The sequence below is a fragment of the Myotis nattereri genome (genome assembly GCF_964212035.1).
Source record: "Myotis nattereri genome assembly, chromosome: 20".
Taxonomy (NCBI): Eukaryota; Metazoa; Chordata; class Mammalia; order Chiroptera; family Vespertilionidae; genus Myotis; species Myotis nattereri.
The window spans coordinates 212,002-225,741 of NC_138096.1; the positions used below are offsets into that span (position 1 = coordinate 212,002).

At 61.0% G+C, this 13,740-nt stretch overlaps 1 protein-coding gene across 1 annotated transcript; it reads right to left on the bottom strand.

Annotated features, from left to right (window-relative positions):
- Positions 1-4,345: 4,345 nt before the first annotated feature.
- LOC308535559 (alpha-1,3-mannosyl-glycoprotein 4-beta-N-acetylglucosaminyltransferase-like protein MGAT4E) lies at positions 4,346-7,083 on the bottom strand (the record flags this gene model as incomplete). Its single annotated transcript, XM_081114503.1, has 3 exons — positions 4,346-5,478; positions 6,772-6,877; positions 6,979-7,083. The coding sequence occupies 3 exons, from the start codon at positions 7,081-7,083 to the stop codon at positions 4,346-4,348; spliced, it is 1,344 nt and encodes a 447-aa protein (XP_080970629.1).
- Positions 7,084-13,740: the final 6,657 nt, after the last annotated feature.

Consider the following 13,740-nt stretch of genomic DNA (forward strand, 5'->3'; position numbering starts at 1 on the left):
AAATGATAGTCCTGTATGTCCTGGGAAAGAATATGTGATTTTTTTAATATATATTTTATTGATTTTTTTACAGAGAGGAAGGGAGAGGGATAGAAAGCTAGAAACATTGATGAGAGAGAAACATCGATCAGCTGCCTCCTGCACACTCCCTACTGGGGATGTGCCCGCAACCAAAGTACATGCCCTTCCTTGACCGGAATCGAACCTGGGACCCTTGAGTCCGCAGGCCGGCGCTCTATGCCCTGAGCCAAACCGGTCAGGGCAAGAATATGTGATTTTAAACAGCAGAGGAGAGCTGAAACTGAAGAGTTACGTTGAGGTCTGTCAACGCAGTGGTTAACCATGTAGTGTCTGTGACACAATGAGAATGTCAGCTCTTGGTCTCCCTCACACAGTAAGGCAGGCAGAGAACTCGCACTCACTGTTTTGAGGATAGAGAGCTGCCTTCCTGCGGGGGAGGTGGATTTTCCTAAGGACTCATTGTCTCTACAAAAACCTTCTTTAACCCAGAATCAAAGCTGGACAGTGGTGTGCTGACATTTTACATATTTGCTGCTATGCTGTGCAGGCGGCTGCTCAATGTGAGTTAAGGACATAACTAGCAAGGACTTCGGCTGAGAAGCACGGACAGGTCACTTGGACTGACCGTCCCACCGATGGCTGCTAGAAGGGCTGGACAGAATACTGTTTAAATCAGAAGGCATCAGCCCTAGCTGGTGTGGCTCAGTGCATAGAGCATCAGCCTGCGGACTGAAGGGTCCCAGGTTCGATTCCAGTCAAGCGCACGGTCCTCGGATGGAGGCTGGATCCCCAACCCTGGTCGGGGCTTGTGTGGGAGGCAGCCAATCGATGGGTCTCTCTCACATTCATGTTTCTCTGTGTCTCTCCCCCCACCCACTGTCTAAAAGCCAATGGAAAAATACCATCGAGTGAGGATTAAACAAAAAAAAATTTTTAATCCAATAACCAAAATTAAGAATTCAGTGGAAGGTTTTAACAGCCAAGTAGGCACAGCCTTGTAGAGGTTCTGGTGAAAGCCACTGCAAGGGTACCTGCCCCAAGCATCCGGACAGAAAGCACTCAATTTCAGTGTCAGGGAGCAACCTGCACTGTGCCTGTCCTCCCTCTTGCCAGCCAGCAGAGGGCAGTAGAGGCTGACGCCACAGGCCAGTCCGCGAGGGCCCGGCCCAGGCCTTGTGGTCCCAGGGTCCCCAAGCCAGGATTCTGAAGGACAGGGGGTGTTTAGTCTGGGGCTTTGAACACCAGAAATAACTTCTAAAGATCCTTATTGGCCTTTTAGGCAAGAAGGTCTATACCTCTTATTCTCAAAGGGGTCCCCAACGAGAAAGGAACTATCATAGAGGGTCTGGCCACACATGTTCTTGGAGGTCCAGGTGTCAGTCACTGGCAGGTGCCTGACCGGGAATCGAACCATGGCCTCTTGGTTCATAGGTCGACGTTCAACCACTGAGCCACGCCGGCGGGCAGCTGGTCTTTTAAGCACCAGTGAGCTGCAGGGCTGCCCGGAAATGCCACGGGCGTCTAGTTGTCAGCATTAACCTGGGCTAGTGAATGAATTAGCGTTCATCGGTGGGTCCTGCTTGAGGGGTCCCTGGGAGGGGCTTGCTGAGAGGATGGGATCTGAGGGCCCATCAGCACAGGGCCCAGGCCACGACAGGACCCCTGCCGGGGAGCCACCTGCACTTAACAGGGTCTCTCTGGTGTCCCATCTCCCTCCATCATTGTGGCTCCTGGGTTCCCCCGGTTCCCTCAGTCCCCAGAGTCCCAAGAGACAAGGCCCTCGGCCTGCCTTAGCTTTGTCTTCATTCCTCCAAGTCCGTGTCATGGCTGTTGACTTTCTACCTTAGACTGTGTGTCTGCAAAGCTGTTCCTGGCTGACTCTCAGCCTCCAGGTTCCCCTGGACCCAAGGGCTCGGGTTGGAGGTGGAGTTGGGGTTCAGCCGGGCGGGAAGGCGGTTAGGAAAACCGCCCGGCACATATTCCAGGGTGGGCCTGTGTCTGCTCGGCGTGTAGGGCCGGCTCCACTGGTCTCTTCACCTAAAAACCAGGAGCATCATGACCGCTCCTTCCTGTTTTCCCAGTACACTCCACCCAGGGCAGCAGGCTCCAGGGGGCGGAACAAGCTGATCATCATTTGCATGAACTTCATTTGCATAAACACTGCCATGACCTTCTCTCAGGGCCCCAAACCAGAAAAGAAGTGCAGACCAGGGAGGCTGCTCACCATCCTAGGAGGTATTGAACAGACCCCACGTGGCCCAAGGTCGTCCCGACGCCCCTCCCCACCGGCAGGTCACGTCCACGACCCCTCCACACAGGCAGGTCACGTCTCTGGCTCAGCCCTCCCCTCCAACCCCGGCTCCGGCTGAAGCACTGAGATGACTGCCTCTGCCTCTGTCCCTCCCCGCATGGTGCCGGAACCTTCCAGCGGCTGCGGAGCCGAGGTTTTTCAGTCTCAGCACCACAGACGAGGACAGAGTGGGTGGGGGCAGTGGGGCGGTTGCTTTTGGTGCTCAGGCCTCACCTAAAATCCAGCAGCGACAGGTGGGAAGTGGGAATCCCTTGCTCCTGTCTTGTACCTAACGTAGAAGAATTCATCTTTTATTTGTTCACATGAATGGGAGCAAGGAGTTAGATGCTATTCAAGCATTTCCGTCTTCTAAGAAGAAGCATTTCAGGGGAGAGAGAACCCACCAGGCCCTTCTGAGGACGCAGTGAGTGTAGGAAAGGCAGGTCCAACAGGCAGCAGTCCCCCCACCCTCCCGCCCAACACTGGGGCCCTTGGCTCTCCAAGGCCACTGCCTAGGGGTCCCAGACCCATTGGAGCCTGGAAGAGAAGAAACAGGAGAGGAAGATATGGGAACCCTTCGCAATGCAGTGTGACACACGGGAGTAGAAACGTGAATACAGTCAGGACCCGCGACAGTCTCAGAGGGTGGGCAGCAGCTGACCAGAAGGAAGAGGTCAAGGGCCAGGTAGGATGTCTCAGACCCAGGCTGGTCTCATGCTGGGCCAAGGCTGAGAGCCGGGCAGCAGAAACAGGTACCAACTATGGAGCAGGGACATCCTGGCCCGACAAGAGGTCCTGCAGGTGAGTTAAACGAGAGAGAGAGAGAGAGAGAGAGAGAGAGAGACCCAGGCACACGGAGCTGTCCCCGTGCACACACGTGTCCTGAGCTGGCCCCGTGCACACGCATGTCCTGAGCTGGCCCCGTGCACACGTGTGTCCTGAGCTGGCCCCGTGCACACGCGTGTCCTGAGATGGCTGAGGGACTTGTGTGGGAGGCAGGAAGCAGGAGCTGTGGTACCCGGCTGTGGACAGAGCGCTGGTGACCTCCCGGGGCCTCGGGGTCGGAGGGTTCCAGGGACGGTGGTGAGTGTCGGTGACCCTGTGTCCCTGCCACCGGACCTGCACCATGAGGCTCGGTCTTCCTGCCCAGGGACAGAAGGAACAAGAAACAAAACTGGTGACGGAGTTCTGGCCTCGGCCTTGAGCTGGGCCTGCCTCTGCCACCCACGTGCAAGAAAGGACGCTGCCCCCAGGCCTTCAGATGGGAAAATACACCCTCCACACCCACCAGGGGAGGGGCCAGGCATCCTACCTGCCTGGGCCTGTCCTACCTACCTGCCTGGGTCCCCTGAAGCTCCTGGGCAGGAGGGACGGGCTCAGGAGGGCGGTGGGCGGAGTGTGCACCCCCTTGGAGTCCCCCCTCACCCCTCATCTGCCCCACCCCCACCCCCACTGTGCCAGGTGGGGGCAGCCCTGGGCAGCGAGGGGTGGAAAGAGTGGGCTCAGCAGTGGGCTCGCCCCTGAATCTCATTATCCCGTCCACAGGGGGCGCCCGCTCCCCACAGAGGCCTGCAGGAGACAAGTTTGCACTGAGGCCCTCACCCTCACTCCCCTCGCAGGGGAGATTCAGTAAAAGTTTGGAAAATGAGCCCAGCCAGCATGGCTCAGTGGTTGAGCCCCGACCCAAGAACCAGGAGGTCACGGTTCCATTCCTGGTCAGGGCACACGCCCGGGTTGCAGCCTCGACCCCCAGTGGTCATTGATGTTCTGGTCTCCCTCGCCCTCTCCCTTCCTCTCTGACATCAATAAAAAATATTTTTAAAAAAGAAAGAAAAACAGACCGTACAAGTCACTCGTCTGGGAGCAAAGGGGAAGGGACAGGCCTCCTGGTGTCTCTGTGGTACGGAACGCGTGATGGAGCGTCTCCCTCTGACCCTCTTCCCTCATCCCGCCACTCAGAGGGGCTGGAATGGAACGGCTTCCAGGCTTTAGTTGTTCGCACCCTTTACCGATCGATCTTCAACCCTGAGCCACTTAGGTGGCCCTGGCGCTCTCCTCCCAGAGGTAGATGTGCCTGACCATGAGCCCGCCCGCCTGGTCGGCGTTCACCACCAGCTTCACGCAGCTCACGTCGGCCCCCGCGGGTGTCAGCAGCACCTCCTGATCCAGCTGCCCCTCCAGGAGCTGGCCCAGCAGGACGAAGCTGGTGCAGAACTGGGGCACCCCCTCGGGGCTGTGGCCCAGCTCCACCTGCCCCCTCTGCAGGGCATGCTTTCCCTCCACGATGGTGCCCGTCAGCACCTGCACGCGGCTCAGGTTCGCGGGGCGGTTCAGAATGACCGTCAGGTGGCTCCCGGCGCTGACATTGTGGGTCCAGAAGAAAGACTCGTCCAGAGTGTAGGCCTCCCAGGGGAAGTGGACACCGAAGACCTTCATGTCCGTGAACACGGCTCCCGGCGGGTTGTGGGGGCCGTGGGGGCCCCGGCTCTGGGCGGCCCGGGCCTGGTGGTCCTGGTTGGCGCTGTAATAGGGGGCCCGGTGGTAGAAGAGGAAGGGCCTGCAGAGGGCGGGCCTCCTCTGGGCCAGGAGGATGCTGAAACGCGGGATCAGCCGGTCCAGGGGCTGGTCCTCCTGGAAGAGCAGGAGGAAGCGGGCCAGCCGGGGGAGGTCGCCGCCGCGGAACAGCTTGCCCAGGGAGTCCCTGTTGGAGAACTCCAGCAGCACCCAGGGGTGGGCGCGCATGGCCCACACCTTCCGACGAATGTGGGTGAGGAAGCTGGGGGCGCAGAAGGTGTTGTCCCTCAGCAGGAGGAAGTAGTCGGAGAGCCGGGCGGCGAAGCTCACCAGGAAGGCATGGTCCACGTTCCGCTTGGAGGCTGCGTCCCCGCAGCGGGCCTCCTGGCCCCCGACGGGACCCTCTGAGGAGTAGGCGTCCGGGGGCGCGTGGATCAGCACCAGCCGCCCCGTCAGGATCTGGGGGTGGAAGAGGCTTGAGATCTGAACGACGGTCTCCCGGAGCCACGTGAGGTCCGAGTCTGCCAGGTGGACCAGCACCGTGAGGTGCTTCTGCTCCACCTTGGAGGAGGCGCGGAACAGGTTGCCCAGCGTGTACAGGAGGCCGTTGGGGTCCCGCCCTGGGCCCGAGGAGATGCCCACCGTCAGCCACGCTGTGGGGGTAAGACAGGGACAGCTGTCAGTGTGCGTGGGGGGCGGGTGGGAAGATCTTTGGGCCTCTTCCTTTCTTCCCCCTCGTATTTTCTTTTTTTTTATTATTATTAAATACATTTTTATGGATGTCAGAGAGGAAGGGAGAGGGAGAGATATAGAAACACCAATGATGAGAGAGAATCATTGATTGGCTGCCGCCTGCACACCTCCCATTGGGGATCGAGCCTGAAACCCAGGCATGTGCCCTGACGGGGAATGAATGGGTGACCTCTGGTTCCTGGGTCAATGCTCAACCACGGAGCCTCCCCAGCGGGCCCCCCTCCCATTTTCCATGGAGTCTGCCTTTCCGTGGAGGAGGTTCGAGTCCTCGCTACCAACGTGTGGTCCTCAGTCCAGCAACACCAGCCTCGCCTGGGAGCTTCCGGAAATGCAGACGTGGGCCCCGCCCGACCTGGACTTAAACAGAGCCCGACTTTGACTGACATCACCAGGTGCCTCGCGTGCGCATTCGGTTTGCGAAGCGCTGAGCTGTGTGATGCTGAGTCCCCTGCTCCCGCCAAGGAGGTTTATGGCGCTCGGGCCACGCCCTCAGGATCTACCAGCTCTTTGTGCCCAGTCATCGCCCCAAAGCTCTCCTCTGAAGAAGACGCACTAGAAAAAGCACTTCTCCTACAAGTCAGGACCCCAAGGTTCCCCCCAAGCTTTCCTGCCACTGACGGCGTGACCTTGAGCAAGTCCCTTCACCCCCGAGCCTCGTCCCTGGTCCGTAAACCAGAGGGGGTGGGACCATGTGACTCTAAGGCCTGTTCTGGTCTCGGTGTCCCCTAATCCCTAGAGCAAGTAACTGCGTCTGTCATGTAGGTGCTTGGTGGGGAGAAAGTGGCCAGATTCCGATATTCCCGGGCAAAGTGCTGCGTTTCCTCCCTCCTCCCTCTCTCCTTCCTCGCTATCGGACTTCTCGGGACGCCCCTGCCTCCCGTGGGACCCCACTCCCCTCCCTGGAACTCACTCTTTCTTCTCTGCTGGGTCGTTTTCATGTATTTGGAGGTGAGGTCCTGCCAGTCGGCTAGTGGTCTCGGAGCCTTCCTTCCGCCGTGACTGTCCTGGGGCATCGACGAAAGCGAAGCATGGGCCTTCTTTCAGGAAAAGAACCAGATAGAGCTCTGGCGGCTTCTCTAGGGGGAGGGGAGGGGGCGTGGGTCCCTCTCCCTAGGTGAGCCCAGTGCATTCTCAGGACGTCTGACCACTGGCCCGAGGATCCGGGCTCCAGCAGTATTTGCTGCCTTTCTTACCTCCGCCCATGGGGGTGGGGGGGGCAGGGGCAGGGGCTGGAAGGGGGGATGCAGCTTCTTTATGGACCAACAGGTCCCAGTCCACACCCACCCCCTTTGGGGCTTCCTGCTCTCGGTGGACAGGGACAGGCACTTTGAGAGTCTGCCTGTCCACCGCCCCCCCATCCCCATATCCTCAGTTCCCTCTGAGAGCAACTTGGCCTTTACATTTTTATCCTCGTCCTTGTCGCTGGGGATTTGCAAAGTGAGGAAGAGCCACAGGAATCCGACGGCCACGGAGATCAGGAGGCAGTGTCTGAGGGAACACCGCATGGTGTCGGTGCTGGGACTCGGTTCCTGCAGCCAAAAGTCGACATGCACCCTGGGGACGGCCCATCCCGTCCACGCCTACAGCGTCCCCTTCTCCCCCAGAGCCTCGTCCCTAAACCCTCCAGGCCCTATTCTTCCTCTTCTTTTTATTTTTAAAATATGTTTTTACTGATTTCAGAGAGGAAGGCAGAGGGAGGAAGAGATAGATACATCAACGATGAGGGAGAGCCATGGTTCGGCTGCCTCCTGCACGCCCCACACTGGGAATCGAGCCCGCAACCTGGGCCTGTGCCCTTGACCTCCTGGTTCATAGGTCGACGCTCACCACTGAACCACACCAGCCAGACCCTGTTCTTCATCGTGAATTACTGCCCAAGCCAGTCTTTTCTTTTTCCTTTAAAAAATTTTTTAAATCCTCACCTGATGGTATTTTTCCTTTGATTTTTAGGGAGAGTGGAAGAGAGAGGGAAAAACAGACAGAAACATTGATGTGAGAGAAACACATCGATTGGTTGCCTCCTGCACGTGCCCCGACCAGGGCCAGGGATCGAGCCTGCAGCTGAGGTACGTGCCCTTGACCAGAAACAAACCTGGGACCCTTCGGTCCGCAGGCCAACGCTCTGACAGGAGACAAACCGGCCAGGGCCCCAGCCTGTCTTTTCACCTGCGCTGGGGACCTCACGGAACGTAGCCGTGCTCCCCCTGCCACCCAGGAGGGAGGCTGCCTGTGTCGGGACCTCTGCTGACTTCTCTTTACAGCTTCCACTTTACCAACGTTTTTCCTCTCGGATGTGAGTGCCAGCCGCACACTCACACGCATGGCGGCCTCTGCGGGGAGGAGGCCTGTTTATCTTAGAAAACAGATGTTCGCCAGCCCTCCCTGCTTTTCCTAACAAAAGTGAAGCTATTTCATCAAATCGCTGGATGCGAAGGACTGCTAAGTGCTAAGCAACTTGGGTGCCTCTCTTTGCTTTTGAATCGAGGAGACCCTTGATTGCCCCCAACCCGTAATCCTATTCACAGGCCGTGATCAGAATGGGATCCTGGAACTGTGAGGGAAACCCTCCTGTCCTGAGGGTGGGGCTGCTGGGATTTGGCTGGCTCGGCCTCAGACGCCCGCGTGCGCCTTCCTCCTCTGTGGCTTCTCTCTGGAGAGAATGTTTTCCTCTGTTCCTACATGATCAGAGGAAAGCCTTGACTATGCTTGTCACCAGCTCTTGATTCTTACGGGGCATATTCGGGACACAAAAGAAATCGCAGTCATCTCTACGCTCCCGAGGCCTCAACATTCTCTAATCTCCCCGTTTCCATGGAACCCTGCCAGGTCAGTGTTTCAGGGAAGGTTAGCAGGCTCCTCTCCCTGAACCATTTAGCTTTAAATATATATTATTATTATTATTATTATTATTATTATTATTTTATTATTGATGTCAGAGAGGAAGGGAGAGGGAGAGAGAAAGAGGAACATCCATGATGAGAGAGAATCATGGATCGGCTGCCTCCTGCACGCCCCCCACTGGGGATGGAACCCGCAACCCGGGCATGTGCCCTGACCGGGAATGGAACTGTGACCTCCTGGTTCCTAGGTCAGCGCTCAACCACTGAGCCACGCCGGCCGGACCAGGTGATAGGAGCTATTAAAATACTTAGTGGTAGTAGGGCTTCACAGAGGAAACTCTTCTTACCAGGACTTTTTGTCAGAGGCGATTCAGATACAAACCACTTTACTTAAGAGGAATAGGCTGGCCCTGGCCGGCTTGGCTCAGTGGGTAGAGCATCGGTGTCGGCCTGCAGACTGAGGGGTCCCAGGTTTGATTCAGGCCTAGGGCACATGCCCAGGTGGTGGGCTGGATCCCCAGTAGGGGGCGTGCAGGAGGCAGTTGATCCATGATTCTCTCTCATCATAGATGTTTCTCTCCTTCTCCCTCTCTGAAATCAATAAAAATATTTTTTTAGAAAACAGGCTGCTCTGCTCTAGAGCAGAAGAGCACGGGGAGAGTGTGTACACTGCGGAGAAGGCTCTCCTGTTACAGCTGGAGGCGCCCACACATGGCCCTGTCCCCTCTGCCCCCGTGTCCTTTACCTGTCACTCTGGGGCACCAGCATCCAGCCCTCCGACCCCCACAGGCGTCTGCAAAGAGGTGAGGATGTGGGTGCCCAGGACCCACTGTAGGCGTCTAAACAGAGGGGGGCGGGGGAGAGGGAGGGCCGGCAAAGCACCCGGAGGCTCCTCAGGCCTCCACCCTTGAACGAGGCTGCCTCTGTGATGTTACCCTTGTGTGCTGCTCCCCCGCCTGGCATCACAAGTGCACAGGACAGGGCTCCCCGGACCGGTGCCCGCTCAGGGGCTGGCACTGTGCACTGTGATGCGTCTGGAGCGGCAGCACCAGCGTCTCCTCAGGGAAAAGAGATGGGAGCACTGCCGATCCCGAACCCCCTGCACCACACCCTCTGGTCCCGCAGGGGGAGGTGCCCGACTCCCACCCCCTCACCTTCTCATTCCTCACCCCTGCACTCACCCTCGTCTCCCCATCCCTCCCTGGATTCATGTTCTCGCCAAATTCTGTCCCATTTCTCTGCAACCCTCCCCGGCAAGCTCCTTGAAAGCATTGCCTTTATCAATCAGTCCCGCTTCATCTCGCGGTCCCTCTCCTCGTCTTACCAACCTCTCTGCGACTTGGACGCAGTTGCCTTCTGCCTCCCCCTCCCGTGCGGTCGCCTGCCACACGGCCCCTCCTCCTCAGTCTCTCCCCTGGCTCGGCCTCGGCCCAGCTGAGCCACTGCTCAGGGCTCTGCTCCTCCTCCAGGCCCTCCTTGGTGATCTGACCCAGGCTGTGGCTTTTTAAAAAAAATATATTTTTACTAGAGGCCTGGCGCACAAAATGTGTGTGGGGATACGGTCCCTAGGCCTGGCCTGTAACCAGGGCCATCTTCTCCAGCTGCCCACAGCCGGCCCTGCCCCCTGCTGCCACCCACCCCCGGTTCCCCGTTTGCCATCAGGTGATCAGTGCCTGATGGTTGGGGAAAGGGACCAGGAGGTGGTCAGTGTGCCTCATAGTGATTGGTCCAGCAGTTGTTCTGCTGTTGGGGTCAATTTGCATATTACCCTTTTATTATATAGTATTGATTTCAGAGAGGAAGGGAGAGGGAGGGAGGGAGAGAATCATTGATCGGCTGCCTCCTGCGCACTGGGGATCGAGCTTGCAACCCAGGCAGGTGCCCTGACCAGGAATCAAACCCGGACCTCCTGGTTCATAGGTCAATGCTCACCCACTGAGCCCCGCTGGCCGGGCTAGAAAGGGCAAGTAGTATTTTGTGAAGCTGTTCGTGCTGGAGATCACAGACAAAACAGTGTGAAGCCGCTTTGTGGAACGCGGACACATGTTGACAGGAGGGGCCGCCGGCGGATTGGGGATCGGCTTCTCCGTCCCTTTCCCAGACGTCGGCTTGGTGTTGGGGGAAGGCCAGAGGCTGTGGGACCGCCATTCGGGCCCAGCTCTGTCATGACCTGCCTCACTTTGGCTGATTAACCTTTCTGAGCCTCAGTTTCTCCATCTGAAAAATGGTGGCGATGCCCCTTCACAGGGTTGATACACCCACCAGAGGACAAGTTACTCCGGCCACGGACCCTGTCTTCCTCCTGAGAGCACAGCGTTCCCAGGTGCTCCTGCCACCCCTTCCTGCCAGGAGGAGGGAATTAGCTTTAGGACGTCAGGTGTCAGACCCTGTACTCCGTGGGCTGAGGACACAACACAGTTTGGTTGAACGCTGTGTGTTTCAAATGAGCTTGGCAGATGCCTGGTGCCGCCTGAAGTCCTGATATAATTTGCGTAGGGAAGACTGACAGAGAATTCCAAAGCCTCCAAGCCGGGGAGCATGCTGAGCGGGGCCCTCAGCCCAGAGAAGGGGTGCGGGGGGCGGGGTGCGGGGGGAGGGGACAGGTGGGGGCAGGAGGACCAGGGAACAGGAGTTTCCCCCTCTGCCGCTCAGCGTTCCAGGCTGGGAGTCTGGGACCCGCAAAGTGGCCCAACCTGAATAAGAGGCAACACCCAAAGCCATGGTGTGCGGTTCGCGGCCCCACCCCACCCTGGGCAGGGCCGTGGGAACCTCCCACCCATGGGTGCCTGTTGGAGGCTCCTGGGAGGCGGCCCACACCCAGGGCCACGAAGGCCCTGGACCAGAGGTCCTCAAACCTTTTAAACAGGGGGCCAGCTCACTGGCCCTCAGACATTCCACACATGCGCACTACGCACTACGGGCGGCAAAAAGACCCCCGGGCCAGATAAATGTTTTCAGCGGGACGCATGTGGCCCGCGGGCCATAGTTTGAGGACCCCTGCCCTGAGCTGAGGCAGCCAGTAAGGGTCGCAGGACTGGGGAGGAGGAGGGGGAGGGGTGGGGAGGGGTGGGGAGGGATGAGGAGGAAGAGGAGGGGTGGGGAGGAGGAGGGGGAGGGGTGGGGAGGGGTGGGGAGGGGATGAGGAGGAAGAGGAGGGGTGGGGAGGAGGAGGGGGTAGGGTGGGGAGGGGGAGGGGGTAGGGTGGGGAGGGGGAGGGGGTAGGGTGGGGAGGGGATGAGGAGGAAGAGGAGGGGTGGGGAGGGGGAGGGGGTAGGGTGGGGAGGAGGGGGTAGGGTGGGGAGGAGGAGGGGGAGGGGTGGGGAGGGGGAGGGGGTAGGGTGGGGAGGAGGAGGGGGAGGGGTGGGGAGGGGGAGGGGGTAGGGTGGGGAGGGGGAGGGGGTAGGGTGGGGAGGAGGAGGGGGAGGGGTGGGGAGGGGGAGGGGGTAGGGTGGGGAGGGGATGAGGAGGAAGAGGAGGGGTGGGGAGGAGGACAGACTTAGTGACTAGGTGCCTTCCCGGGACCCAGACCCAGCTTCCCAGGGACACAAGCTCAGAAATGAGGCCCTTGTCATGGAGGGAGCCGATCAGCCAGGGGCAAGGGGTCCCCATGGCTGGGCCGGGACAGAACCGGGGCACAGGGGCCACACACAGAAGACCAGCCCCTCAGAGAAGGGCTGGCTGGTTCCAGGGTAATGAGCGGGGCCAGGCCATGGGGTGCCCCTGACCCCCACGTGCTGACCGACGGTGCCCTCTCCCCACCTGGACGCCAGCTTCTCCTGTCCAGCCCCTGCTCCGTCCCCCGCCCCGGGACCCGCGGACGCTCCAGGCCACCCTCCTCCTCAACAAGTATTTGTGGAGCTTCTATGGGTGCTGGTGCCAGGGCCGGAGCCCACTGCCCTCCCTCCGCAGCTGGGATCCGGGAGGCAGGGGCAGGACAGGGGCAGCGAGGGTGTCGGAGAGGCGGCCCCCAGTCACAGGCGCCCGACGCAGGAACGAGACGTCCAGGGGACACAATAGACAAAGCAGCGCATCGAGGGGTCGCGGGGCCTGCGGTCTCCACCCGGACGCCCGTCCGACGCCGGGCATCGCGGGCCCAGGGGGTGGCGAGGCGCCCGCACTGAACCGGAGAAGAGCGGGGCCGCGCGGAGGCTGGGGAGGCCCGAGCCGGGGAGGTTGGGGAGACGGGGGGACGGGGGGAGGTCGGGGGGCCAGGGGGGAGCAGGGACCGGCCCGGGGGGAGCGGCGGGCAGAAGGGCCGCAGTCCCGGAAGGCGCGGGCGGAAGAGCCCCGGAAAGCGGGGGAGGCGGCGGGGAAAGGGGGGCGGGGGGCGGGCACCCCACACGTGCGCTACGTGCTGAGCGAGCGCTCCTCCCCCGCCCCGGCCGCGGGGAGCAGGGCCCGCCCCCATCCTTCCCGGCCCCGCGGTGCTTGGGGGCTGGGCTGGGGGAAGCTCGTCGCCCCCAAACCGGGGGCCTAAGCGACCGGAGGGAACGTGGAGCGCGCCCCTCGCAGGGGCCCTGGGGCGCCAGCCGGGGCGGGGGGGGGGCTCGGGCCGGTGGGGACGGAGCGGCCGGGGCCGGACGGAGACCCCGGGGTGGGTCCGAGGCTCCCGGCTGCTCGGCGGGGCGGGGTGTCGGGAAGGGGGGCTCCTGGGGACGTGGCACCGCGGCCGGGCTGGTCCGCCGGGGCCTCCGCGCTCCGGCCCCGCTTCCTCCTGGGAGCCGCCCCGGCCCCGGCCCCGGCCTCGCGTCCGGAGTCCCGGGACCCCCGCGCGGCGCCCGCCGTCCCGGGCGGCCGGTCCGGCCTCCGGGGTGCCCCGCGGCCCCGACCAGACAATGCGGCCGGGTCCCGCCCCCGGGGCCCCGCAGCCAATCGGCGCCCGCGGCCGGGCTCTTTAAAAAAAGAAGGTCCGGCGGCGGCGCCAGCTGGAGGCTCCCTCCGCCATGTAAACACGCATCATAAAGGCGGAGGCGCCCGGCCTCGCGCCGCCCCCTGACGTCACGGCGGCCGCCTCACCTGGGAGCCCCGCGACTCCGGGCTGGGCCCCGCCGGAAACCCGGGCGCACCTGGGCCGGGCGGGGGGGGGGGCGGGGGTGGCGGCAGCACCCGCCACGCAGCGGGGGTGTTCCGAGGCGGGATCGGTGCGCCCAGCCAAGTGCGAGGCATCAGTCATGTGTCTGCAACTTTCCTCGGGGGGTGCCCCTGGGTCGGGGGGTGCCAGTGTTAAGTGTGACCCCCCAGGGCAGGGACTCCACTCCGAGACCCTCAGAAGCTCCGCCCGCCCTTGACAAAGGCCACAGGATGGTTTTTCTCCCCATCTTA